The sequence below is a fragment of the Aulonocara stuartgranti genome (assembly GCF_965226115.1).
Source record: "Aulonocara stuartgranti genome assembly, chromosome: 3".
Lineage (NCBI taxonomy): Eukaryota > Metazoa > Chordata > Actinopteri > Cichliformes > Cichlidae > Aulonocara > Aulonocara stuartgranti.
Window position 1 is genome coordinate 11,285,121 of NC_138941.1, and position 27,215 is coordinate 11,312,335.

Below are 27,215 nucleotides of genomic sequence, written 5' to 3' on the forward strand. Positions count from 1 at the left end.
CGTGGATGCAGGCACACCATTCAGTGCTGACGAGTATGTTGATGTCATTTTGAGGCTACAGGAGGAATTTGATCACAGATTTGCTGACTTCAAGACACACAGAGCCACCTTTCACATTTTTGCGGACCCCTTCTCCTTTGATGTGCAAGATGCCCCTTCTGTGCTTCAAATGGAGCTCATTGAGCTGCAGTGCAACTCTGAACTCAAAGCAAAGTTCAGGGAGGTGAGTGGAAAAGCAGACAAGCTTGGACAATTTTTGAGAGACTTGAGCCCTAGTTTCCCTCGGCTTTCCCGAATGTTCAAGCGGACCATGTGCCTTTTTGGTAGCACATACTTGTGCCAAAAGCTCTTCTCCACTTTGAACTTCAATAAGTCCAAGTACAGGTCCAGACTTACGGATGATCATCTTCAAGACATACTGAGGGTCGCAACTGCTTCCTCCCTCAGGCCAAATCTGGCTCGGCTATGCGAGAGGAAACGCTGCCAGGTCTCTAGCAGCAAGGAGTAGGCAAGAGAAGCCATGTTCAGAAGAACAGTTCATTTTCTACAGTGTTCCATTCATGTTCAGAAGAAGGTTATAGAACTGTTAATACAGACATTTCAATCTAAATACAGCAGATATAGAAGACTGAAAGATACACACAAGTTCACTGACTAAAAATATCTTATTATTATTTTATTTATGTATTACAGATTGATTTATTTTCTTATTCATTCTTAATTTGTTTATTTATTTTTCATATTTTGTGTTAAAAAATAAAAATAAAGAGATTTGAGAAGATTGGAATTTTTTAACCATGCCTTTCTTGTGGAAAACCTAATGCGGCCCAGCCTCACCCAGACTCTGCCTGCAGCGGCCCCCAGCTAAATTGAGTTTGAGACCCCTGTCCTACACCATAAATCAGTAAGAGAGGGTACGACCTCTCTCATGGCCCCAAGTGGTGTGTGCATGCCAGAGCACTGTGGAAGGCACACAGAGTCTTTACAGACTACTAAGGATCAAACCTCTATCATCATGCAATCGATTATACAACTCTAAGCATATATGAGTAAATATTTCTAAGCATAAATGACAATCAACAATATAAACCTTACAGCTGGTTTTAATAACAGAATTCATTTGTTTCTCAAACGAGAAAGAGCTATCGAGAAACACTCCTAAATCTTTAGTTCTTAACTTTTCCAGTGGGCCAAGGTCAACATTATCTGCTAATGCTAAATAGGCTGCCGTTATTAACTAATGCTAATTTGACATGAATTAGCATTATGCACTAATGCTAACACTTACTTTTTTTAAAAATGTGAGTAGCTAATGCTAACACTATTTCCCTTAACTTTATAACAATGTGAACGGCTAATGCTAACACTCTTTTTCCTAGCATTATAACATCTGAGCTGCTAATGCTAAGTAGGCTGCCATTAGCACCTACGTCTAATTTAAGGCAAATACGCATTAGAACCTAATGCTCATATCGTTTTCCTTTGCTTTATAACAATGTGAGCAGCTACTGCTAAATAGCATTAGCTAATAACAGCAGTCTAATTTAATGCAAGTTAGCCTCATTTGCATTACAACGATGTGAGGAGTTAACGCTAAGTATGCTGCCATTAGTGGCTAATTCTAATTAGGGGTGAATAAATATTACCAGCTAATGTTAATATCGTATTCTCTTCCCTTTTAACAATGTGAGCAGCTAGTGCTAGGTAGGCTGATGCTAGCAGCTAATGCTAAAGCTAATTTAATGTGAATTAGCATCACATTAGTGAGGAGTTAATGCTAAGTAGACTGCCATTAGCAGGTAATGCTAATTTTAGGTGAATAGGAATTGGCAGATAATGCTAATACCATATTTTCTTGCTTTATAACAATGTGACCAGCTAATGCTATGTAGGTTGCCGTTATTAGCTAATACTAATTTGAGGTGAATTAGCATTATCCCCTTATGCTAACAATGTTTTTTCTTACTTTTTAACAATACAAGTAGCTAATGTGAACACTTTTTTTTTAATTGAATTCTAATTTTTCCCTTGCGATGTGAAGAGTTAATGCTAAATAGGATGCCATTAGTGGCTAATTCTAATTTTAGATGAGAAAGCATTAGAAGCTAATGCTAATACCATATTTTCTTGCTTTATATCAATATTAGTAGGTAATGCTAAGTACATAGCCATTATTAGCTAATGCTAATTTAGGTGAATTAGCATTATCCACTAATGCTAACACTGTTTTTGCCAACTCTTTTCCCTTGCATTATAACAATATGAGCAGCTAATGCTAAGAAGGCTGCCATTATTAGGTAATGCTAATTATTATGTGTGTTAGCATTATCCGCTGCTGCTAGCAATGTTTTATCTTACCTTTTAACAATATCAGCAGCTAATGCTAACACTACTTTAATTTCAGTTAAACCTACTTAGCATTAATTAACTTCATTTAGCATTAAGAAGTTTTTGCTATAGGCTACCATTAGTGGCTAATGCTAATTTTAGGTAAATAGAAATTGGCAGCTAATGCTAATACCATATTTTCTTGCCTTATAACAATGTGACCAGCTAATGCTAAGCAGGTGCCATTATTAGCTAATACTAATTTGAGATGAATTAGCATTATCCGCTTATGCTAACAATGTTTTTTCTTACTTTTTAACAATACGCCATTAGTGGCTAATTCTAATTTTAGATGAAAAAGGATTAACAGCTAATGCTCATACTGTTTGCTTTGTAAGAATGACAGCAGCTAATGATATGAAGTCTACCGTTATTAACTAATGCTAATTTGATGAGAATTAGCATTATCCGATAATGGTAACTCTTTTCCCCTGCATTATAACAATGTCAGGAGTTAATGCTAAGTAGACTGCCATTAGGGGCTAACTCTAATTAGGGGTGAATAATTATTAGCAGCTAATACTAATACCGTTTTCTCTTTTTCCTTATAACAACTTGAGCAGCTAATGCTAATTTGATGCGAATTAGCATTATATTAGTGAGCAGTTAATGCTAAGTAGGCTGCCATTATTAACTAATACTACGTTGACGTGAATTAGCATTATGCGCTACTGCTAATACTGTTTTCTCTTACTTATTAAAAATGATAGTAGCTAATACTAATACTCTTTTCCGTTGGGTAACAACAAAGTGAGGAATTAATGCTAAGTTGGCTGCTTTTAGCGGCTTATTCTAATTAGGGGTGAATAATTATTAGCAGCAAATGCTAATACCGTTTTCTCTTTCCTTATAACAATATGAGCAGTTAATGCTAATTTGATGTAAATTAGCATTATATTAGTGAGGAGTTAATGCTAAGTAGGCTGCCATTAGCAGCTAAAGGTAATTTGAGGTGAATAAGCACTAGTAGCTAATGCCAATACCCTTTTCTCTTGTGTTATAATGATGTGAAACGTTAATATTGTTCTCAAACAACAGAATGAGAATGAAATATTGATTCTAACAGGGCCCATAAACAGCATTAGCTTAGCAGCATTAGCTTATCAGAGTCTCCATCATGGTCACACAAATCCTTTCCTTAGCGGAGCAAAGTGGCCTACTTAGCAATAGCTGCTGTAGAAAGCAAAGGGAAAACAGTATTAGCATTAGCTGCTAAATGTGCACTTGAGAACAAATCTATTGTGAATTCAGCCGTGAATGTAGTGTTTCCAGTAAGCTTCCATTTCCAAATGTTAGCTGCTCCTGTCTGCCTCTTTGTCACACACACAGACTGAAATGATTCACAGCCTTGTTTCATCCTTCTGTCAGTGTCACTGTGACTGTGGACATACAGCATGGGAAACACACACATGGCTGATACTTGTATCTAAAGTTACAAAATGTTGTCTCTGTCCAAATATTACCTAACTGTAAGTCTACTTTTAATGAAACTCTCAACATGACTTATCAGTTATCATTAATGTTCCTGCAAACAGACTCCTTGAAGACCCCCTACATAAATATCCATGTACTATCCAGCTAGACTAGTGTGTCTGTCCCTGAAAATATTCCTGCATGTGTGATTGTTCATGTCTCATCTGCAGGAAACAAACAGGAAGTGAGTGAAAGACACAGGAAATGATTCCAGCTCTTCCTCCTATATCAGACATTCTCTCCATACCTGAGAGTGTCCAGTCTCCAGCCTGGATCCTTCAGTCCAGCCGACATAAGCTTCATTCCTGAGAGACCTGGATGATTGTAGCTCAGGTCCAGCTCTCTCAGATGGGAGGGGTTGGAGGTCAGAGCTGAGGCCAGAGAAGTACAGCCTTCCTCTGTGATCAGACAGCCTGACAGACTGCAGACACACAAAACAACAATCCATCTGTTATCCATCTCTATAGCAGCATAACTAAGTGATGGTTCAGGGTCACCTGATCCAGCTCTAACTATAAGTTTTATCAAAAAGGAAAGTTTGAAGCTGATCGTCAAAGTAGAGAGGGTGTCTGTCTCCTGAACTCAAACTGGGAGCTGCTTCCACACCCAGTCCAACATAGCCAGGCTTTCTTTGCTGCTTTGACAAAACCTCAAATCCCAGTCAGAGATGGTGAGCATCATCACAGTGATGATCATTTCTCTGTTAACCCAGGCTTTCTGCTTCAGGATCTGTGCACACTCACAGAACAAGGAGACCTTTAAACATCATTTCACTAAATGGATGGACTGAGCTCAGCCTACAGATGAACTGGATAAATAAAGATTTGACCTCAGTGTGCTCAGTGTTCCTGTCTATTCCTAACATATTCCTAACATGATAGCTGCACTTTAGAGCTCTAAAACTGGAACTGACACATATTTAAACTCCACATGTTACTCAGTACATTCAGTTCTGACACTCGCCCACAGTCCAACAAAGGAAACATGGAGATCACATCAGTTTGTCACCAAAGTCTAATTATTCCAGAGGGCAGTGTTGATACAACTAAAGTTATTTTTAAGCAAAATTGAGTTTTTTATTGTCGCAGTACTTCATGTCTGAAGTATCACTTAAATGCATTACACGCTGTTGATGGCAGCAAACAAACCACCCAAACAAACAGAGGTGGGAGGCTTGGGCAGACTACGTAGGATCAGCTTGTGGGAGGAGTCAGGATAAAACCAAAGAAAGACAAGCTAACAGACGCCACAGTGAAGTGAGTAGCTACAAACTGCAGGCTGATTAGTGTTGTTGAAGAAGTCGGTCTGAGGAACGTTCTTAGGATCAACAAATGACGGCATGTATGAGCCTCCCTCAAGACGCACCATCACAAGAAGAACACATGAGCTGTAGAAAAAGGAGAGACTACGAAAGCCACGGCGTTACAACGTGCACCAGCTGTTGGTCTCTCTGGAGACTACTGGGCGTGGCTGGGTAACCATGGTTACTTGGGAGTTACAGTACATGATATTAATGAAGAGTGGGAGCTGCGTTCTATAGCAAACAATTTGTTATGAGGTAATCAGCTGATCTTAGTTTAACCGGAAGCCCTTCACAATAATTGCAATGCCTTTATTTTGTACAACTACCATCAGTTCGTCTGTACTGATGGTAACTTAAAGTCACACTAATGTCGTTTAGTTTCTATAGTTTATGTAGTGGAAGTATACTACAGTACCCTGATCACTGATAGGACAGATTTATGTAGATATACACCTTTGTGTTTAACATTACTGCATTATAGTACTGTGATCTTTGTCCTTATATATGGCTATATTAGCTATACTGATGTACGTACATATAACTGGATATGTAACTTATCTATTCATCTTATTTGTCATGTATTTGTATTGTGTACTTCCTTTTTGTAAGAAACCACACACATGATCACAGCCGCAAGAATCAATCAGTGAAAGAATAAAGTGTCTCAAACCAAACCTTAAGCTCTTTATTCCACATGCTGGGATCATTTGGCCTTCAGTGGTGTTCTGGCTGACACACCGGAGTGACCAGAGTGCTAAAGAGTGAATCGGACACACCAGTGTCATCTCTGATATCTCCACTACATTTAATCGTCCTTCAGCTTGTGGCTGCCGTTAGCTGGTCTGCTAGTTAGCTGATTTGCTATTTAGCCGGTGTGCTAGTTAGCTGGTGTGCTAGTTAGCCGGTTCGCTAGTCAGCTGGTGTGCTGACCAGCGAACCAGTAGGTTACAAGATGAGCTTGTCTGTCTGATGAGCCAGCTCTCTCTGTCTTGGTCATTTTGTCCTTGGGCAAAACCTAACCTACCACTACAACTGTAGCTTACCTCCACCAGTGTGTGAATGTGAGAGTGAATGAATACAGGGAGTGCAGAATTATTAGGCAAATGAGTATTTTGTCCACATCATCCTCTTCATGCATGTTGTCTTACTCCAAGCTGTATAGGCTCGAAAGCCTACTACCAATTAAGCATATTAGGTGATGTGCATCTCTGTAATGAGAAGGGGTGTGGTCTAATGACATCAACACCCTATATCAGGTGTGCATAATTATTAGGTAACGTCCTTTCCTTTGGCAAAATGGGTCAAAAGAAGGACTTGACAGGCTCAGAAAAGTCAAAAACAGTGAGATATCTTGCAGAGGGATGCAGCAGTCTCAAAATTGCAAAGCTTCTGAAGCGTGATCATCGAACAATCAAGCGTTTCATTCAAAATAGTCAACAGGGTCTCAAGAAGCATGTGGAAAAACCAAGGCGCAAAATAACTGCCCATGAACTGAGAAAAGTCAAGCGTGCAGCTGCCAAGATGCCACTTGCCACCAGTTTGGCCATATTTTGGAGCTGCAACATCACTGGAGTGCCCAAGAGCACAAGGTGTGCAATACTCAGAGACATGGCCAAGGTAAGAAAGGCTGAAAGACGACCACCACTGAACAAGACACACAAGCTGAAACGTCAAGACTGGGCCAAGAAATATCTCAAGACTGGTTTTTCTAAGGTTTTATGGACTGATGAAATGAGAGTGAGTCTTGATGGGCCAGATGGATGGGCCCGTGGCTGGATTGGTAAAGGGCAGAGAGCTCCAGTCCGACTCAGACGCCAGCAAGGTGGAGGTGGAGTACTGGTTTGGGCTGGTATCATCAAAGATGAGCTTGTGGGGCCTTTTCGGGTTGAGGATGGAGTCAAGCTCAACTCCCAGTCCTACTGCCAGTTTCTGGAAGACACCTTCTTCAAGCAGTGGTACAGGAAGAAGTCTGCATCCTTCAAGAAAAACATGATTTTCATGCAGGACAATGCTCCATCACACGCGTCCAAGTACTCCACAGCGTGGCTGGCAAGAAAGGGTATAAAAGAAGAAAAACTAATGACATGGCCTCCTTGTTCACCTGATCTGAACCCCATTGAGAACCTGTGGTCCATCATCAAATGTGAGATTTACAAGGAGGGAAAACAGTACACCTCTCTGAACAGTGTCTGGGAGGCTGTGGTTGCTGCTGCATGCAATGTTGATGGTGAACAGATCAAAACACTGACAGAATCCATGGATGGCAGGCTTTTGAGTGTCCTTGCAAAGAAAGGTGGCTATATTGGTCGCTGATTTGTTTTTGTTTTGTTTTTGAATGTCAGAAATGTATATTTGTGAATGTGGAGATGTTATATTGGTGTCACTGGTAAAAATAAATAAATGAAATGGGTATATATTTGTTTTTTGTTAAGTTGCCTAATAATTCTGCACAGTAATAGTCACCTGCACACACAGATATCCCCCTAAAATAGCTAAAACTAAAAACAAACTAAAAACTACTTCCAAAAACATTCAGCTTTGATATTAATGAGTTTTTTGGGTTCATTGAGAACATGGTTGTTGTTCAATAATAAAATTATTCCTCAAAAATACAACTTGCCTAATAATTCTGCACTCCCTGTAGTGGGATTGTAAAGGGTCTTTGAGGGTCTCGAAAAGCGCTATATAAATGCAATCCATTATTATTATTAAGAGCATCTTTAGGCCTGACTGTGCTCATCCTTCCTCCAACCTCTCCTTACCAAAGATAACAACTACATCAGTATTAGCTCAATAACAATTTCTGCAATTCAATTGTGGACATTCATTTTTAAACCTTGTGTAAAACGATAAAACCTCAAAGTCTGAGCATTATTCTTTGTGCAAACAGCTCTTGCAGGTTCCCCCGGACTTAGGTTATTTTTATTATTTAATTACTTTCCTTTAAGCAGCTGTTCAGGCTACTAAACTCATCCCAGAAATAACAAGTGACACCATTAATAGTAGAGGTGGGAATCACCATACAACTCGCGATACGATATTATCACAATACTTAACGCACGATACGATATTATTGCGATTTTTTAAAATATTTTGCGATATTTAAATTCTGCACATAAAGGTAAACTTTATCAATATTCATTTTATCTAATATCAAAGTCTCACACTCAGTCTTTCTCTCATTTCAGTCAGTTTTATTGTTGACAAACTGAACGGTTTGTATTACAGTCTAGTCCAACTTAACTGAATGCAACCATCTGGTACAATTATAGCTATTCTGAACTATGCAATTTATGAAAACTATGCAGCCCCTTCAGCAACTGAAGAATTTGAAAGTAAATTTAAAAAAATATATAATTTTACATGAAATAAAAAAGTTTCAAACTTAATTAAAATTAAACATGTCTTAAATTAAAATAAGTAAACTGTCATGTTTATTGCTGCCAAAAAAAAAGTTAAACACATTTGGACAGTGAAGGAATGTCAGGATTGTTGCTCAGAAAAAGGATCAACATGCTCTGAAGTCAACATGCTCTGACTCCAGAGCATGTTGACTTCAGAGAAAAAATTGTTTGTAACAAAATATCGATTTCTGCTGTCCCTGTATCGATACATTATTAGCAAACAAAATATCACGATACTACACAGTATCGATTTTTTCCCCCACCCCTAATTAATAGTGGAGCTAACTTTAACAGGTGAAACTGATTTGACCTATAAGGCTACTGCAGTTACTTCTTATCAGGTTTAGTAGGGAAGACATCTGGATGAGGTAGTTAGTAGTATGTAGTTAGTACCGGGCGACTCCCCTCCCCCACATCGGCACCAGAACCCTGTATTATCTACAGGGTAAGACTGCCTGTTTTATCAAACTATGGCCATTACTACTGTGATCATTTGCAGCCCAGTGTGCCGCTCTCTCTGCTGGGATGAACCACTGGAGCTCACCCAGTCATCCCTTTCTTTCTCTCAAGAAGAAGTGAAATAAATATATTTATTATGTTACGAGTCTAATATTCTTTAAATCAAACTGTAATGAATAAATCAAGCAAGAAGATTTGGTGGCTCCACGTGTTGTAGAAGAAAAGATAAACATCTCATTTTGAGAAATCAGCCTTTAAAATTAAGTACTGTGAATAAAAAACAAACAGCGAGCCAATCAGCAGTCGCCAATATCCTCCTAATTTCATTCACAAAGAAATCAAATATATATATTATGGGCCCAAAGGAGCCTAAATCTTTAAATTAGGCAGTGCATGAAGTATTTTTTTAAATAAACAGAGACATGACTATAACAACTTTTAGTAATTCAGAGTCCAATTATCCACTCAAATGTAAATAAAAGTTCACTTGACAGCTGTAAAAGTTACCTGTTTATACAATAATATAAATCACATTTCAAATGATCATCTGTGGAAAAGTTTGAATCCTGACCTGAGAGTTTCCACTGCACACTGTGAACTCTTTAGTCCAGCGGACAGAAGCTTCACTCCTGAATCCTGCAGGTCAGAGTTACTCAGGTCCAGCTCTCTCAGACTGGAGGACTGGGAGCTGAGGACTGAGGACAGAGCTTCACAGCTTCTCTCTGACAGGTTACAGCTACTCAGTCTGAAAAATAAAAGACAATCTATAAAACAAGTACTCATGTAGAGTTTGTTAATACATTTCACAACATTAAATGTTGACTTTCTATTTTTAAAGGAAACATAAACATACTAAGATACAACATCATATGTATGAACTTTAATTAATAATTCTAAAAACTAAATGTTTTCTGATCTGACCTCAGAGTATTCAGTTTACAGTTTAAACGTTGTAGTCCAGCAGACAGAAGCTTCACTCCTGAATCCTGCAGCTTTCTGATACTCAGGTCCAGCTCTGTCAGACTAGAGGACTGCGAGCTGAGAACTGAGGACAGAGCTTCACAGTTTTCCTCTGAGAGTTCACAGATGTTAAGTCTGAAGATAAAAACATGAATAAAGATTGTTGTTAAAGTGTAATCAAGGTGCAATAGCTTATTGTCTTGTGCTGAGCAGGTTAGTAAAACTTCTGTTTAACTTTGAAATGAATAAAAATGCTATGAAACAAGGATAACTGGATAAAGACATAAACAAAAACAAACATCAAACACATAAACAAACAGAACTAAACATAATACAAATTGATCTGACCTCAGAACATTCAGTTTGGCATGTGGACTCTCCACTGCAGCAGACAGAAGCTTTACTGCTGAAGCCTTCAGGCTGTTGGTACTCAGGTCCAGCTCTCTCAGACTACAGGACTGGGAGCTGACCACTGACAACAAATTTTCACAGCCTTTCTCTGAGACGTTACAGCTGCTCAGTCTGTGAGAGAAAGGAAAAAAAAAAAAACAATATATGTGATCAAATTAAATTTGTTTATATGTTGAACCCTTTTTTTTTTAATTTATTTAAACCTATGAGACTATGAGTGCTACCAGTCCAGTGCACATGATTGGTACCTTGATGGTACCTTGCTCAGGGGTACCACAAGGTAACTATTCGGTGGATTCGACCCCTGACCTTATGATCATGGGGCGACCACTCTGCCTACTGAGCTAATAATTCTGTGTACACTGTCATACAATATTAACTAAAACAATTATTTTAGAAAATTTTAGTAATTCAATAATCATGCTCATTACCTGTGTATTGTGAATAACACTTGATTTTAAACACTAGCTGTATAAAACTCTTCCTGTTAAAGGTGTGTATAAAGGAGATGAGCTGAAATGCAGACTTCATGGAGAATGTTTGCTGTCAGCATATATCAAAGACAAAGCAGAGATCCATCCAGTCTCTTCCACTAAGCCCACAGAGGGACAGACAACCACTCTCACTCACACCTGCATGAAGTTTAGATCACCAGGTAACCTAACTGCATGTCTGTGGACAGTGGGAAGAAACTGTAGAGGACCCAGAGTGAACCCACTGTAATTCTGTGATAACACTGGTTATGGAAGCCTTACAGTTACATATGGTTACTGACAAGAAACACGACCTTAGAGGCAATTTCAGTAATGAAGACAGAGTTTCTCCCTCCATACAGGATGAAAACATGACAGCACAGCAGAGATTTATATTTAAAAAGGGAGGGTGTGCACTGAAAGTGAGATACAAACTTGAACTTAAATTATGAACATCAGAAAAAGATGTAGGTGAAGTCTGGCAGGTGAAGTTTGTGCTTTAGAATAAAACAACCAAACTCCTGGAGTTGGAGACAAATGAACAAGCTGAGGATAATAAACCTGTCAGAGGGGCTGAAGCATCAGAGCTCATGTTCTTATAGGCTGGGTCTGGATTGTCCTTTGATAAGAGTTACAGAACAAAGTGTGTTTTAGAAATGCTGGAGTGAAACATTAAAACTACCATATATTTACCGAGTGACTGATGATCATTTAATTTACTATTTTAAAAAAATGTTACAGTGCTCTTTGAACTCAGCATTTCTGATTTATTTCCCATGATTTTAACAATGAAGCGATGACAACATGTTTACTCACAGAGCTTTGTTGGAGGCTTTGACCACTGGCAGCATTCTCAGAAGAGCCTCCTCTGAAGCAGAGTATTTCTTGAAGTCAAACTCATCCAGATCTTCTTCTGATGACAGTAAGATGAAGGTCAGAGCTGAGCACTGAGCAGGAGACAGTTTACCTGTGGAGAGACTTCCTGAAGTCCTGTATTGTTGGATCTCCTCCACTAGAGAACGATCATTCAGTTCATTCAGACAGTGGATCAGATTGATGCTTTTCTCTGCAGACAGATTCTTACTGAGCTTCTCCTTGATGTACTGGACTGTTTCCTGATTGGTCTGTGAGCTACTTCCTGTCTGTGTCATCAGGGCTCGTAGGAGAGTCTGATTGGTCTGCAGGGAAAGACCCAGGAGGAAGCGGAGGAACAAGTCCAGGTGTCCATTTGGACTCTGTAAGGCCTTGTTCACAGCACTCTGGTAGAAGTGTTTCTTTGCAGATTCTCCTGTTTCAGACTTCTTGGATGTTGTTTGTTGTTGTTCCAGCAGATTGAGTCCAGAGTTGATGAAGGTCAGATGGACATGAAGAGCAGCCAGAAACTCCTGAACACTCAGATGGATGAAGCAGAACACCTTGTCCTGGTACAGTCCTCTCTCCTCTTTAAAGATCTGTGTGAACACTCCTGAGTACACTGAGGCTGCTCTGATATCGATGCCACACTCTGTCAGGTCTGATTCATAGAAGATCAGGTTTCCTTTCTGCAGCTGATCAAAAGCCAGTTTTCCCAGAGACTCCATCATCTTCCTGCTCTCAGGACTCCAGTGTGGATCTGTCTCAGCTCCTCCATCATACTTGACCTTCTTCACTTTGGCCTGAACCACCAGGAAGTGGATGTACATCTCAGTCAGGGTGTTGGGCAGCTGTCCTCCCTCTCTGGTTTCCAGCACATCCTCCAGAACTGTAGCAGTGATCCAGCAGAAGACTGGGATGTGACACATGATGTGGAGGCTTCGTGATGTCTTGATGTGGGAGATGATCCTGCTGGCCTGCTCCTCATCTCTGAATCTCTTCCTGAAGTACTCCTCCTTCTGTGGGTCAGTGAACCCTCTGACCTCTGTCACCATGCCAACACAGTCAGGAGGGATCTGATTGGCTGCTGCAGGTCGTGTGGTTATCCAGAGGCGAGCAGAGGGAAGCAGTTTCCCCCTGATGAGGTTTATCAGCAGCACATCCACTGAGGTGGACTTTCTAGGGTCAGTTAGGATTGTAGTTTTGTGGAAGTCCAGAGGAAGTCGACACTCATCCAGACCATCAAAGATGAACACAACCTGGAAGTCTTCAAAGCTGCAGATTCCTGCTTCTTTGGTTTCAGTAAAGAAGCGATGAACAAGTTCCACCAAGCTGAACTTTTCCTCTTTCAGTACATTCAGCTCTCTGAAAGTGAATGGAAATATGAACTGGATGTCCTGGTTGGCTTTGTCTTCAGCCCAGTCCAGGCTGTATTTCTGTGTTAAGACTGTTTTCCCAATGCCAGCCACTCCCTTTGTCAGCACTGTTCTGATTGGTTCATCTCTTCCAGGTGAGGCTTTAAAGATGTCTTCTTGTCTGATGGTTGTTTCTGGTCTGTCTGGTTTCCTGGATGCTGTTTCAATCTGTCTGACCTCATGTTCATCATTGACCTCTGCAGTCCCTCCCTCTGTGATGTAGAGCTCTGTGTAGATCTGATTCAGGAGGGTTGGGTTTCCTGCTTTAGCGATGCCCTCAAACACACACTGGAACTTCTTCTTCAGCTTAGACTTAAGGTTACGATGACAAACTGCAGCTGGAAGTTCTGAATAATAATAATAAAAATACAACTTTAACAATCATATTTTACAAAATGCTGATGACAATTTCTGACCCACTGAGAAATGACTGAACACACTGGTGTCACAAGTCTCTCATTTATCCAGCAGCTTAAATCTTTAGATAAATCCTCTTACGTCTCTGCAGACGGTCAGCCAGCTCCTCCTGCTTCATTCTCCTCAGGAAGTCCACTGTGATCTTCACAAATGCCTCTCTGCTGTTTCTCCTCTGCTCATCATCCTCCCTCTGAAACTCCAAGCACTGGGGCTTATTTGGATTCAGAGCCTTCTGGATCTTCTTCAGCTCGTTCTTCACAAAAGTGATGATGTTGTCCTCCAGCAGCTGGAACAGAATATTTATGAATGACCCACCACTCTGAACTTTAGTCCACACAACATCCACTTCTTTACCATCAAGGGGCATATCATCCGCGAACTCTTCACCAATTATAGGTTTGACTTTATCTGATTAACTGAGACTTTCTCCACAACTCCATGATCCCAAAAAGTTGATTCTGTTCATATGAATGCAGCGATTTCAGTGGGAGAAACATTTCACTGGTGTTCAGAGCTGAACTACCAACAGGTTGATGATCAAAGCCAGAAACTTGGAGATGTTTCAGGTGACTGAGTTGATCGTACAGACAACTGGTCTTAAAGGTTCACTCTGTTTACACATACAGATCAGTATTTAAGGTTTGACTCTCATCATCCACTGGGGCACAAACTGGGCGTCATCAGGACACTACAACACAGAACAAACACCATCCCCACAGACACAGCAGCCAGCGAAGCAGAAGAACTTCACATCAAGAAGGTCCTGAGTAAATGTGAACGCTGGTTTGAGGGCGGAGTCAAGGAGGCCATTTATGTGAAACGACCATCTCTGAATGGAGGAGGGGCCTAAGGGTACATTTGTCACCATCTTACATGCTGTGATTGCAGCCATTCCCCAGCTCTCTGTGAACTGGACTCATGACCATTGATCAACAACCATTGATCAATGGTCCTGACAATATGCGTACCAATGATCAATGAACTGACCTCCCAGCCCATTGTTCCTTCAGTGGGCTGGTTTCAGTCATACAAATGTCCTGTTTATGAGATTGAAACCTGCAGTCAGCTGAGACTGAAGAAGTCACCTGATGATGATGAAACGTTTCTCCCACTGAAAACATCCAGATGAACAGAATCAAGCTTTTTGGGATTTACGTACCTGGATGATTGAGCATCAAGACACAACTCTGTGACTTTTCTCAGATGAATCAATCCTCTCCTCCAGCTTTGTTTACATCTACCAGCCCTGTGGCGCTGCCCAGGGAAATAATCTATGTGAGAGGTGGAAAGTCATACAGGTGTCTGCTCCTGCCTTCAGTTATTTTATCTACTGTGTGTCAACTGGCTGAACCTCCTCCAACTGTCTACTGTCTCCCTAAACTCAACAATGACTTAGTGATCTATCCATTCTCTGACCAAAGACATCCTGCTGCAGGAGGTTAACATAGCAGCCAATGATGATCCCACTCACTGTGAACAACACATTTGGACCTGATTTGCTGCTCTGGTTTACACGTGAACTTCCACTGCTGCTGTCACCAACTTGAGAGGCTCTACAGAAAAACTGGACTTGTCCATAAAAATCATAAACTACATTACAAGGACAGCATTGCTCAATCAACTCTAATTACTACTGACATGTTATCTCTTCTAACTAAGGTACAGACACTCAAACTGCTGCTTTCAGTGAGAAGTCAAATGTCTGAATATGAGCTGGAAGCTGCTGAGAGTCCTCCTCCTTCCCGTGGGGTTTACTTTCTCTACTACTTTCAATATAAACACGCCCCTTTCATGCACCTGCAGAGGGCCACCAGCAGATGGAGCTGTCTTAAACAAATCCACTTGGATAGTTAGCTGTAGATGACTTTATCAGTATGATTGTAGGACTTTGAGTTATTCTTTAGATTTATTTAAACTCTTATATTGTGCACAAGCGTTGAGCGACCCATAATTTCTCTGTACTTTTCATAAGAGCAGCCAGACTTTCAGCTAGTTTTTCTTTTTTAAGAGCTCTGCAGGTTTTATGAAGGTGTGTCAAAGTTGTTCTTTGGACATTGGCTGCTTTTTAAATCATTTTCAGTCCTCGTACAGGAACATTCTTCAAGCTAAATCCAAGTGTGTTAGACCAGAGTTAACCTGATAGATATGTGTGGGTGTGTAACTCTTAGAAGCTGATTGGCTGCTTTTTATGGGGGCTGGGTCTTTGGAAAGTGTTTTAGTAACACACCCTGAACTGCACACTTTAACAAACAACATGAGATTTTAACTGTAATGTAAAACTCATGTGATTCACTGTTATTAAGCACAAACACATCTATGGCCCTGTTTCCATTAGTAGCTGCTCAGATCGACTCACCACAGGTCACCACGACTGGACTGGATCCACTGGTTTCCATTACAGTTGAGGACCACCTAATGTGGTCGTCTCAATACAGCCGAGTGTCGACTAACATCATTAGTAAGTGCTAATGCTGCTAATTTCCATCATATTTGTCATTTATTGCTCAAAGTTATTGAAGAAACAGTTATTCAGCTTCATTCCCACTGATCTCGACTACAAACTGTTTCACTTTGGTTTCTGTTTAAAGCCTCGATGTTTAAAACGTTTCCCTGTGATCACATTTGCACCGTCTGATTTCAAAGTTTGTTTCTTTTGGTCATTTAGTCCACAGAGTCCTTGGTGTTCTGAAAGGGACCTATAAATAAATGCATTATTATTAATATTAATAATAAAGTAGTTGTTGTGCAAGTACAGACCATAAATATGGAGTCCAGCTGTGTTTGATGCTGCTGGGCAGACTGACCACTGGGAACCTCTGAGCTCTGCTGGTCCACTCTGTGGAGGAACCATGAAGGATTAGATCAACACAGGATAAAGATCCAGGAGTTTCTGCTCAAATAACTTCATCTGAATCAAGTCTGTCAAGTTTTAAACTCTCAGATTGTGAACATATCAGTAATTTTCAGTCTGTTTTCATGGACGTCCTTTCAGTGGTGATGTCAGGGATGATTTTGAAGAAGCTCATCAAACTGAACCATCAGCAGATCACTGCTCCAAAACCAGAACATGATCCGAGTCTCCCTCCACCACCAGAACACCAGCTTTACTAACGTGGTAGATCAGTGTAGTACAGATCAATAACTGATGAGTCATTTGATCAAAATCACTGAGTGCTTCACGTCTGACCCTCTGATGCTTCTGTAGACATTTTGCATATTTAATGAATGTCTGACAGTTTTACATTCATTCTATGAACACAGTGGAAATATTGTGTTATAGTCTCCATGTTGTTTCCAGCATCATAAATTCTTAAGTTCAGAAAATTTGATTCTTTCTTCACAGCTGAAAAACAACAACATTTATTCTCTATTGAAATCTGCATCGTCCACTCCAAAGGTCACAATCTGAAGGTAACATCTGGTTTTGTTCCCTGTGGTTAACTCTGAGCATCAGTATGGTGGGATTTATCCACTACATCCACACCACTGTGGTTCAGTGTTGTCCTGATGGAGTAACAGCAGCCAGTATGATCCAGGCTTTAGCTGCTGGGTCTCTGTGTGACCTCTCAGACTGTTTAACAGATCAGACACAAAGAGAATCAGAGCAGCTCTGGGCCCTGTTTCAGGAAGCCGGTTTAGAAAACTCAGAGTGAAAAACGATACTCAGGGTTGAGTAACCCCGAACTGTCCAACTCGGAATATTCGGTTTCAGAAAGGCTGATAACAATTAGTTCAGTCAACGCGGAGTTGCTTTAACCCCAAGTGAAGCGCGCGGACGAGGATACATAAAGCCCTGATAAGCGGAGCACAGATTAAGCGAGTCACCATGGAGACGGAGGGAAAGAAGGCGTGATCAATGTATTTTACAGCGCTTGAGGCCGAAATTCTGATGGCAGTATATGCCGATAACACGCAAATTCCGCGGAAAAAAGTAACACAGCCACAGCTGCGAAAGACAGGGAGCATGTATGGCAAAACATAGCCGACAGAGTCAATGCGTGAGTGTTAATATAAACATTGATCTAGGGATTTCCACCCATTTAACACGTTATTTTATCATATGTTATTTTATTTGTTATTTTATACATTTTATTTTGTGATGTGATGTGAGCGCAGGTGCAACCCAACAGGCCCCAAACGTTCCTGGCAGCAAGTAAAAATGAAATATAAAAATATAGTCCAAACAGGTGAGGTGTAATTGTATTATGAGCCATAGTGCTTGGTCTGTTTGTCCTATGTAAATCAATTGCAGTTAGAGGCTACATTAATTTTCTTTCTGTAAGCACTTATTGAAATTATCTGAGCACATTACAAGTACATATTTGCTTACTCTGTATGCTCAAATGTGGCCCGTTATAGCCAACAGAAAAAAAGCGGAGGCCCGAAAAACAGGTGGGGGTCCTCCACCACCACCACTCACAGAGGCTGAGCAGTTGGCCCTCAGCCAAAACAGTGGGCGCCCTGTGGCCGAAGGCATCTCTGCGGGGACATCCTCTGAGTCAATAACCCCGCAAGACACAAGTGCCTACATAGGGGGTAAATTCAAAATAATACATGATGTGCATACATCCTTTCTTCACAGTCACCTTTGCAGTGCTACTCATTCATTTGATAAACTCTTTACCATAATGGATTATTTTGTAGTGAAGTTATGTTCCTACTGATTTTGCCTTCCCTCAGGCTTGGTTGTCTTTGAGAGCATAATGACAATGAAGTGTAAGGTGATTGGTATGTTTGTTAATTGCCATTTGGTCCCTTGTAAGTTATAAGTGACCTGTATAAACCTCATATTCTATCAGTTGATGGTGGTGGTGTACTGCATCTGGTGCAGCCTCCTGTTGAGCCAGACCAACATGCAGTTGTGAGTAATACTCCACAGATTATATGAGTTTACAGTAGAACAGCAATGTTGTTTATTTCTTTACTGCAGGAAAATAATGAAGAAACATTGACAGCTGTTACAGAGGAGGAAGCAACAGAGACACTTTATGAGGTTTACATCTTTTAATACTTTGTGTACAGGAAATACAGGCGACCAATAAAGCCAGTTGAACAAAAAATCTGTTTATTCTTCTTTCAACATGTTGAGGTGATGGGTCAAAAGAAATGATTGTGACATATGGTGTCTCTGACTGCACTTCCATCTTGTATGTCCTTGGGAGGGTCAGGATGTTCATGGTTTGGATCACTGCTGATGTTTGGTTCAGAAGGACAGTGTTCTCCTCTAATTGTGGCAATGTTGTGAAGAATCACACATGCCACAATAATGTCACATGCCCTTTCTGGGGTGACCCTGAGTCTTTGCAGGCACTGGAACCGGGCCTTAAGCATTCCGATAGTCATTTCAATTCTGGCTCTTGTCCTGCAATTAGCCAGATTATATCGCTGCTGTGGGCCCGGTTCAGGGTCAGGGTAAGGGGTAAGCAAATAGGGTAAACATGGATACCCCCTATCACCAAGCAAGTAGCCAGTGAACTCTCCTAAGACAGAAGGATACACTTCAGTTCAAATGTCCCTGAAGCAATTGGTCTTTATATATTTTAAAGTATTCTCAACTCACCATGTCCAAATTTTGTGCTCAGTGTACATTCACGGAATATTTGTGAGTCATGGACAGAGCCTGGCCACTTGGCTTCCACATTTGTGATAATGTTGGCAGCATCACATATGATCTTCACAGTGCAGAGAACACAAATTAGCATCCATTACTATAATGAAATAATTTGTTAGTTTGACATGCTACAGGGAACTATGTACCTGTACATTAATGCTGTGGAAAGACTTCCTATTCACATAGTCTCCTTCATTTACTAAAGGAGCAATGACTGGAATGTGAGTGCCATCTATACAGTCAATCACGCCTGGGAACCCTGAAAATAAATGTAAAATTTAAGTAGTAGTTCAAGTATCACCACACCATAAATTAAGTTTTGGTCATCCTGATACCTGCAATTTTGTGGAATCCCTCTTTGATGAATCTTGTGGGTCTGTGACCGGGGAACACCACAGACGAGTACAGGAGACGTTTCAGTGCAACTGTAACATTCCTGACTGCCCGACAGACGGTAGCCTTGGAAACGTGCTCAGCATCACCAATATTATACAGAAAGCTCCCGTTTGCAAAAAAACGAAGCGCAATACAAATAATATGTACAGAACTGAGAGCATGTCCGCGATGTGTCACATGCGTAATATATGGCCTGAGGATGTTATTCAAATAACTTATAGATTGTGCTGAGAAACGGTAACGTTCGCACAGAAAATCATCAGGAAATGATAAAATGTCCAAACGCGCTCTAATCACTCTCTCCCGGCGGAGAGCTCTGCGGAGAATTTGGGCTTCACGATCTACTGGCTCTTCAAGGAAGGGACACGCCATGTCCGACACTTCCTACTGTCAGGTTTCCGACAAAGGGGCGGAGACAGTCAGGGTTAGTTGTAGTAAACCTGCTAGGGGGCAGGTTAGCTTCACGGCGTGTGTCGTCATAGTGACTCACTCAGGCTTCAGCTGAACTCGCTTTGTGAAACCGAAAACCCAGAGTTTTCGTTAACTCAGGGTATACTTACTCAGTTTTTCCACTAAACCGGCTTCCTGAAACAGGGCCCCGTTCTTTAAAGACAAACATGAACCCACTCAGGTCACACTTTCCCCACAGATATGAGCATCACTGTCCTCAAACAGCAAATGACCAAGTCGAACATTTGGATCTTTTCTCTTTCATTGTTTTCTTTTTAATGAATCTTTGTAACAATCTGAGGATGTTTCAGGTCATATTTATCCAGGAAACACAAACATGTAAAGGAGTCATCACAGCTCTCTGACCTCGTTGCTCCAGGTTCACCACTGAAGTTTGGATTGCTATCTTTGGACCGGTCACTCCTCACAGACGGACAGCTGGACCCTGCAGACTGTGACCTCTGACCTCTGCAGACACAAACATGATTGAAGCAGCTGTGATCACACAGACTGCAGATAATGCAGCTGTTTCCTGTCAGTAACATCCTCTTAGATTAGAGTTCAGCTTTTTACAGGAAAACTGGACAAAACTGATTTTTGTTACAAACTCATTTTCATTTCCTCTCAGCTCACAAACACAGTCAGACAATCAACCAGAGTCAACACTGATTATAATGTCAGTGCAGAATTATTTCTGTTACTCAGTGAGTTCAGCTCTCTGACCTCGTTGCTCCAGGTTCACCACTGAAGTTTGGATTGTTTCCTTTGGACCCGTCACTCCTCACAGACGGACAGCTGGACCCTGCAGACTCTGCTCTGTCCTCCTCTTCCTCCATCATCATCTTCAGTCAGTCTGAGAGGTAAACCACAAACACTCAGTGAGTTCACATTAACAGGAGGAACTGACCTCTGACCTGTCATGTGACCATGAAACCAGGTCAATATGTCTGTAGGTTCAGTCATCCAGGTCATGTGATCTAAGGAGCTTGGAGAGAAAAGAGACGTCTTTAAGTTTCTGGAAGACGTTTCATCAGAGAAGCTTCTTCAGCTCTAAAACCAAACGGTGGAGAGTCCCAGATATTTAAACCTGAGAGGGAAAGAAAGCATGTCGCTGACCCACCACTGATGTTATTTCAAGGAGGAAACTGAGAGCCTTTGCACCAGGAGCACAAACATCAGCTCCAGCAATGATCCACTGATGTGTTTTTATTCCATGTATGAATGTTGTTATTGACAGAGATGACGTTTGTGTGTCAGTGATGCAGTGACTGTTGTTGTTACCTGTACAGGCTGGTTAGACTCTATGAAACAGATCATACAGATCTCTGCATGTTAGAAGAGACTATTAAAGGTCATGAATGAGACAAAGGCAGGGAGGCGTCCTTTACAGCTAAACAGCAGAGTGAGAGAACAGCCAGCACCTCTACATTTATCACATTATACAGCACATGTATGATACTGACAGGGATGAGAAGAATTTAGTGATTCTGATCCCATCATTGATATTACTTATTGATTCTCAGTAGCTCTGCTCTGACAGTCACCACCATCACTGAGCAGCATATCAAAGACATTTGTGCACATTAACTGCATGTTGTGGCTCAAATGTTTGTGCATGTTGGAGGCATTTCCTCTTTGTTGTGATCAGTGTTGGTCATTACTCAAAACAGTCATTATTACACATATTACACAGAACACTTTAATTAAAAGTAATGGAATACGTTACTTCATTACTCCTCATAACATTACTTTGATGTTAAAATGAACAAATGAGCATGTAACAACATAAAGCTGAGGTACAGCCCCACACACCAACACAGATCCTGATGAGGTCACGTGATGTTTCTCTGAGTGTTTATGAACACAAATCAAAGATGAAACAGCACAAAGACACTTCAAAGTGATTCTACTGTAGAAACATGAACAGGTAGAAACCTGCAGCCTGACTGCTCATCACTTTGTTACCTGTTCAAGTTCAGCAGCAGCAGCTCACTTTATCACGGTGCTGGTCTGGGGTCAGTGTTTACTCAGCTTTAACTCACTCTGAGTTCTTGGCTAGCTTAGTGTTAGCTTAGTGTTAGCTTAGCGTTAGCTTAGTGTTAGCATGCTGTGTGCTAGCTTAGCGTCAGAGCTCTGCAGGTGTCTCGTGTGTAAATATTAATCACAGTGACAGTAAAGGAGGTAAAGGGCTGTGACGTCATCACGTACGCTGCGTCCTCTGTGGGCTCTGAGTGAACTCAAAGTACAAACTACAAGTACACAAACACGAACGTAGCTCAGAGTGGCGGACACACTCGGCCTCGTTGGTCCAGCTGTGAGTCCGTTACCGTGAACTATGGAGCGGCAGATTTGTGCTGAACTAAGCTGCACACAGCTGATGTTAGCCAGGAAACATTACACACTGACTTTAATGGAGAGACCGGAAATACAAACACACACAGTTTGTTGTGTGAAGAAATCAAACACGAGCTGAACAAACAGTAAAGTTCCTAAAGACAAACTGTTAAAGGAGGAAACAAAGCAAACTTACAGTTTCTTCACACACCAACAACAAGCTCCACTCCACACCTGGACACTAAACACGGACACACAGGTGAGCTGCTTCCTGGAAGGAGGCGGGACTCCACCTGAAACTCAGCACAGGTGGGAGGGGCTCAGCTCTGTGTGTGCTGATGTGTTAACTTTAAAAATATGCCGTCTGACTGCTCAGACTGAGTCAGAGTAAAGTTCACATGCTGACGTGTGGAGACATGAAACCTTGTTGTAGCTGCAGGTGTGAACACACTGATCCCAGATCAGCTCTGCTGTATTTGTAACATGAACATTTCTGCTGCAAAGCTTCAAATGTTCAGCATGTTTCTCTGTTTCCAGTCTATAGATCCAGTCACACTTTCTACCTTCACCTGTGCAGTAAAGACTGAGAGCAGAGCTGAAAGCAAGCGTCCAATCAGTGAGCAGCATCAACACCTGAGCTTCATTCAGACTCTGTTATTGAAGATGTTGTTGGTACAAAGTTCATCTGCTGCTCACATGAATCCATGAAAGATTTATTTCACTGAATGTTTCTTCAAAGCTCATTTCAACCTGTTGAAGTCATGAATGAAAGTGCAGACTGAGAGTGGATCACATGATGTTTGAGGTGTGTCATGTGACATGTTCAGTATTGTCACACATGTCTAGATTGTCCCTGATATCATAGCTGCTCAAACACTGATGATTATATTTGAAGAATTATTCCTGATGGCAGCAAAGTTTGAATGGAGCTCTCTGTCTGTGCTGATTTGTCGCCCTCTGGAGGTCAAAGCACAAACTGCATGATGTCACTGTAACCACCACAGAGACAGGAAGTGTTTTTATGACTGAAACACTGAAATGATGCTAACGGCTGTCGTTAGGCTCACTGACAGCAGTGCTGATGTGTTCATGTCAAACACTGGCTCAGGTCAGACTCCTTCATCCTTCTCCAGCGTGAGGCCGCCCTCAGACCCACAGGAGCTCTGACCTTTGACCTCCTGACCCTAACCATTTTAGTCTTGTTGCATCTTTAAATGCAAATCCATCCAAACTGTAGCCGAGCAAAAGAAGCTGGAAGTTGTTCTATGAATGATGTTGTTGAAGGAGCTTGGAAAGAAAAGCGTCTCGACTTCTTTAAGTTGCTTGAAGAGGGACATGGACGTCTTAACGCCCACTTACATCCTGGGACATTTGATCACAGGAAATCACATGATGGGGTGGGGCTAGATCTCACAATGGGTTCACCCAAAACCTTGGCTGATTGTGACCCACACCCGTTTTCACACCGTAGCTCGTGTGATTAGGTAGAGGATCAACAGGGGCTCCGTGTCCCTGAATTTAAACTGAATCTAAACACACCGTGCACAATGCCAAGTTAGATAAGGGTTAAAAGAACAAGATAAGAATAAATAAAAAGATAAAATAAGGATAAAAAATAACTTAAAAAAATAAAATAAAAAGATAAATAACTGCAAATAAGTACAAATAAGTAACTGAAGACACGTGTGGTCTGCAGATGTCGATGTACATGGATGTACATGGAGTTTAATGTGCAAAATGAACTTAGTGTGCAAAGTGACCTGATGTGCAAACTGCAGTTTGAGGTCGGTCAGCTGTTCAGGAGTCTGATAGCAGTGGGGAAGATGGAGTTGTTGAGTCTGGATGTTCTACATTTCACACTTCTGAACCTTCGTCTCGAGGGCAGAGGTGTGTCTCTCCTCTGGACTCTGTGATGGTAGCTGCTCTGCAGAGAGGGCAGCGGGGTCCTGATGATCTTCTCCACAGTTGTTATCACTCTCTGCAGGCGTTTGCGGTTTGCAGTAGTGCTGCCGTACCATGCAGTGATGCAGCTGTCAGGCTGCTCTCCACAGTGCAGCTGTAGAACCTGCTGAGGATCTTGGCCAACATACCAAATTTCCTCAGCCTCCTCAGGAAATACAGCAGCTGCTGAGCCTTCTTGACCAGCTGTGTGAGTTTGAGTCCCTCACTGACTCAAACTCCTTCAGTGACACTTGCAGCCTTGCAGATTAGTTTGCTGATCCTGATGCATCTCTGGAGCTGATGCTGTCCCCCAGCAGACAACAACAACATAGATGCTCTCACTAGTCCACTTTACCCTCTAATCACATCTCTGACATCTGCAGGTTGCTCCATAGAGACTCTTGTGCAATGCCAGGTGTTTGTGTTTGTCTGTAGGTACACATTAGATATGACCATAGACGCACACACACAAGTGAACACAGCAGCACAGATGGTTTCCACCTGCTTCCCTCTTTCTTCACACAACTGTGAGGATGATGAAGAGGTTTCAGGACGAGGTGGTCAGCAAGCACAGGATAAAGCAGGGCCATGAAACTCTCTGGTGCAGCAGATGTTTAATCAGACTCAGCTTTAGGCTTCTTTTCCCACCTGGCAGCAAAGTAACAGCTTCACTAATGTGAACAGTCACAATGTTAAACGTTTCTATATCTTCATATATTTTTATCTGTTGATGCTGCAGAATAAAGTCTGTTAACAGAGTGCAGGATGTGTAGAGCAGGTCCAGCTCTCCCTTTACTGTGTCCACTTTCATCAGCCCCTGTGAAGTGACACAGAGTGCATGTGTGTCTGTCAGCTGTTGTTTGTTGTGAAGGATGGAACAAATGAACACACACTTTTAGAGAAATCTGAAAAAGCAACACGTGCTTGGGCTCCTTCTGTGCTCGTCTTCATTAATGCTGATCTTTCTTTCCTGTTTGTTCTTTGGCACAAGCTTCAGTCTTTTCTCCCAGGGCTCCTTCACACTTAGAAACACACCTACATTCATTTATACACAAACATCATGAAACAAAGGCTTTGTAAAAGAGGACATGAGATCCTCTCTGAACAGCACATTCATATCAAACACAGGACTGAACAGGATATACTGAGTCTGTGCTGTTTTCATTGTTACTTGCTGAGTATTTTTCCAGTGTTTGAAATGTGACTCAAGTCTGATTCTTCTACTGTGTGTGAACTCTAAGCAGCTGCATTAAACAGCTGCTTTTCAAACCAGGCTCAATCCTATGACTCTGTGAATGTAAACTTTTGTCACCTGCATGAATAACAATCCTTGATCTAGTCAGGACTGCAGTACTCCTGTGATCCCAGCTTATAGATGGAGGCTAGCATGAGAGGCTCAGCAGCTAAAGCAGCACACCTGGGTCTCCCAGCCTATTAAAAGCAGCCCTTTGCTTCACCTGCTTCACTAAACATTATTATTATTATTTAAGCAGAGTGGTGTGATTCATGTAGGCATTGCTGTGTGACAGGAGGACTTTTCTTGAAACAGCTCGTGTGACGTGAGCTGACGTAAAAACAGTGATGTTAGCTTGATTCTCTTGGCTAAAACTATTTTAAAAAGAGGGTCAATCATGCAAATCTGCCAATAGAAGCCAAAGTTACAGCCCCTCAGAGTTTAAAGAGAAAAGGCCCGTTTCCAACACTCGGTTGTGCAAAGGGAAACAGGCCCACAGTGCCTGAGTGTGTGGGTAATTCTTCAAATAATATTCAAAAGCAAACATTTTTAAGCATGTAAATAAAATTCAATCATTTCTGCTCTTCAATACCTAAGAAATGAAAACTGGCAGATGGTCCCAAAATGTGAAACGCCTGGCTATCTGTGCATTTAGTGCTGCAAGTTTTCACTGTTTACCTTCAGAAGCATAAATCTCTGCACAGATAATGTTCATATGTGGATTCCTGGTTTTCTGCAGTTAATTGTGACCCAAAGCGTATTTTTAAAGTGGTTCCAGGCAATAAAGCCTAAAAATAAATACATCTACTTCCTTTTTCTGTGTTCCAGCCTCAGTGACTCTGACACAGTGCTGTAATATTTACACCTCTGATGAAAACAGAGTTTGTAGTTGCAGAGAAATACTCGACTCATTTTGGGCATTTACGAGCAGGAACCTCAGAAAGCCCCTCGCTGCTTCACTGGTTAAGAAGCAAAGCAAACATTAGTTCACAGTGATGTTAATTAAGGCCCAAAGTTTAGGAACGAACGTCAGCACTTCACTAATGAATGTAATGCTGATTCATGTGCTTGTTTTGTAATGTGCATGTTGTGCGTTGCTATTTCCCATATTCTTTGGCACTGATAGATGAAGAGTCTCAGGCAGGACCGAGGCTGCCAGCTGCTGACAGTGAGCAGGGAGAGAGCAGCAGAAGCTGGGCAAGAGCAGGGCACCTTCAGCCCCCTTCATCAGTCAGAAATCATTTGGGTGTCTGTGTGAAATGTCTGATTTTTAAAATCTTTTTGTAGACATATTTATTAAATGTTTAACAATTATATAGAAGAAAGACAATGTAAAGAACAAAACATGACAAAACCAAAATGAGTTGAAGTTATGAACTGTTTCTGAGAGACAAATAACACCAGGATCCTTTTTGTGTAGCTGACAGCTGGTAACTGTGCAGGGGCGGGTCTAGCAAAGTGTTGCCAGGGGGGCAGGTAGGGCATTAACAGGGAGAGGGGGGCACAAAGAAATACTTTTCTTTCTTGTTCTCATTTAAAATGTCTCACTTTTAATAAATAATTATCTGAATCTTACAACAAACGTTTTCATCTGATGTAAAATGTATAGAAATCCATTATTGTACATAGTCATTTTTTAAGGGTCCCATCATAATTTCTTCAGAAGTAAGTACTGCATATGATGCCAGTGTTTC

General features: G+C 41.3%; 2 protein-coding genes across 4 annotated transcripts in view; both read right to left on the reverse strand.

Annotated features, from left to right (window-relative positions):
* The window catches only part of LOC309702198 (protein NLRC3-like), a 30,694-nt gene extending 8,045 nt beyond the window's left edge, over window positions 1-22,649 (reverse strand). For 2 of the 3 annotated variants that reach the window (XM_082526705.1, XM_082526706.1), the window contains exons 1-8: window positions 22,543-22,649; window positions 20,736-20,865; window positions 20,379-20,480; window positions 16,313-16,391; window positions 13,637-13,841; window positions 11,688-13,485; window positions 9,599-9,772; window positions 4,109-4,282 (exon numbers count right to left, since the gene is read on the reverse strand). In XM_082526705.1, the coding sequence (XP_082382831.1) occupies window positions 4,109-4,282; window positions 9,599-9,772; window positions 11,688-13,485; window positions 13,637-13,841; window positions 16,313-16,391; window positions 20,379-20,480; window positions 20,736-20,854 (2,651 nt within the window). In that variant the 5' untranslated portion in view covers window positions 20,855-20,865; window positions 22,543-22,649. Of the gene's footprint in view, window positions 1-4,006; window positions 4,026-4,108; window positions 4,283-9,598; window positions 9,773-11,687; window positions 13,486-13,636; window positions 13,842-16,312; window positions 16,392-20,378; window positions 20,481-20,735; window positions 20,866-22,542 lie in introns of those variants that run through there. The other variant, XM_082526707.1, reaches the window with a different exon arrangement.
* Window positions 1-27,215, reverse strand: part of LOC309697256 (uncharacterized protein) — a gene marked incomplete at its 3' end in the record, with an annotated part of 102,771 nt that overhangs the window by 36,504 nt on the left and 39,052 nt on the right. The gene's annotated exons all lie outside the window — the stretch shown is intronic.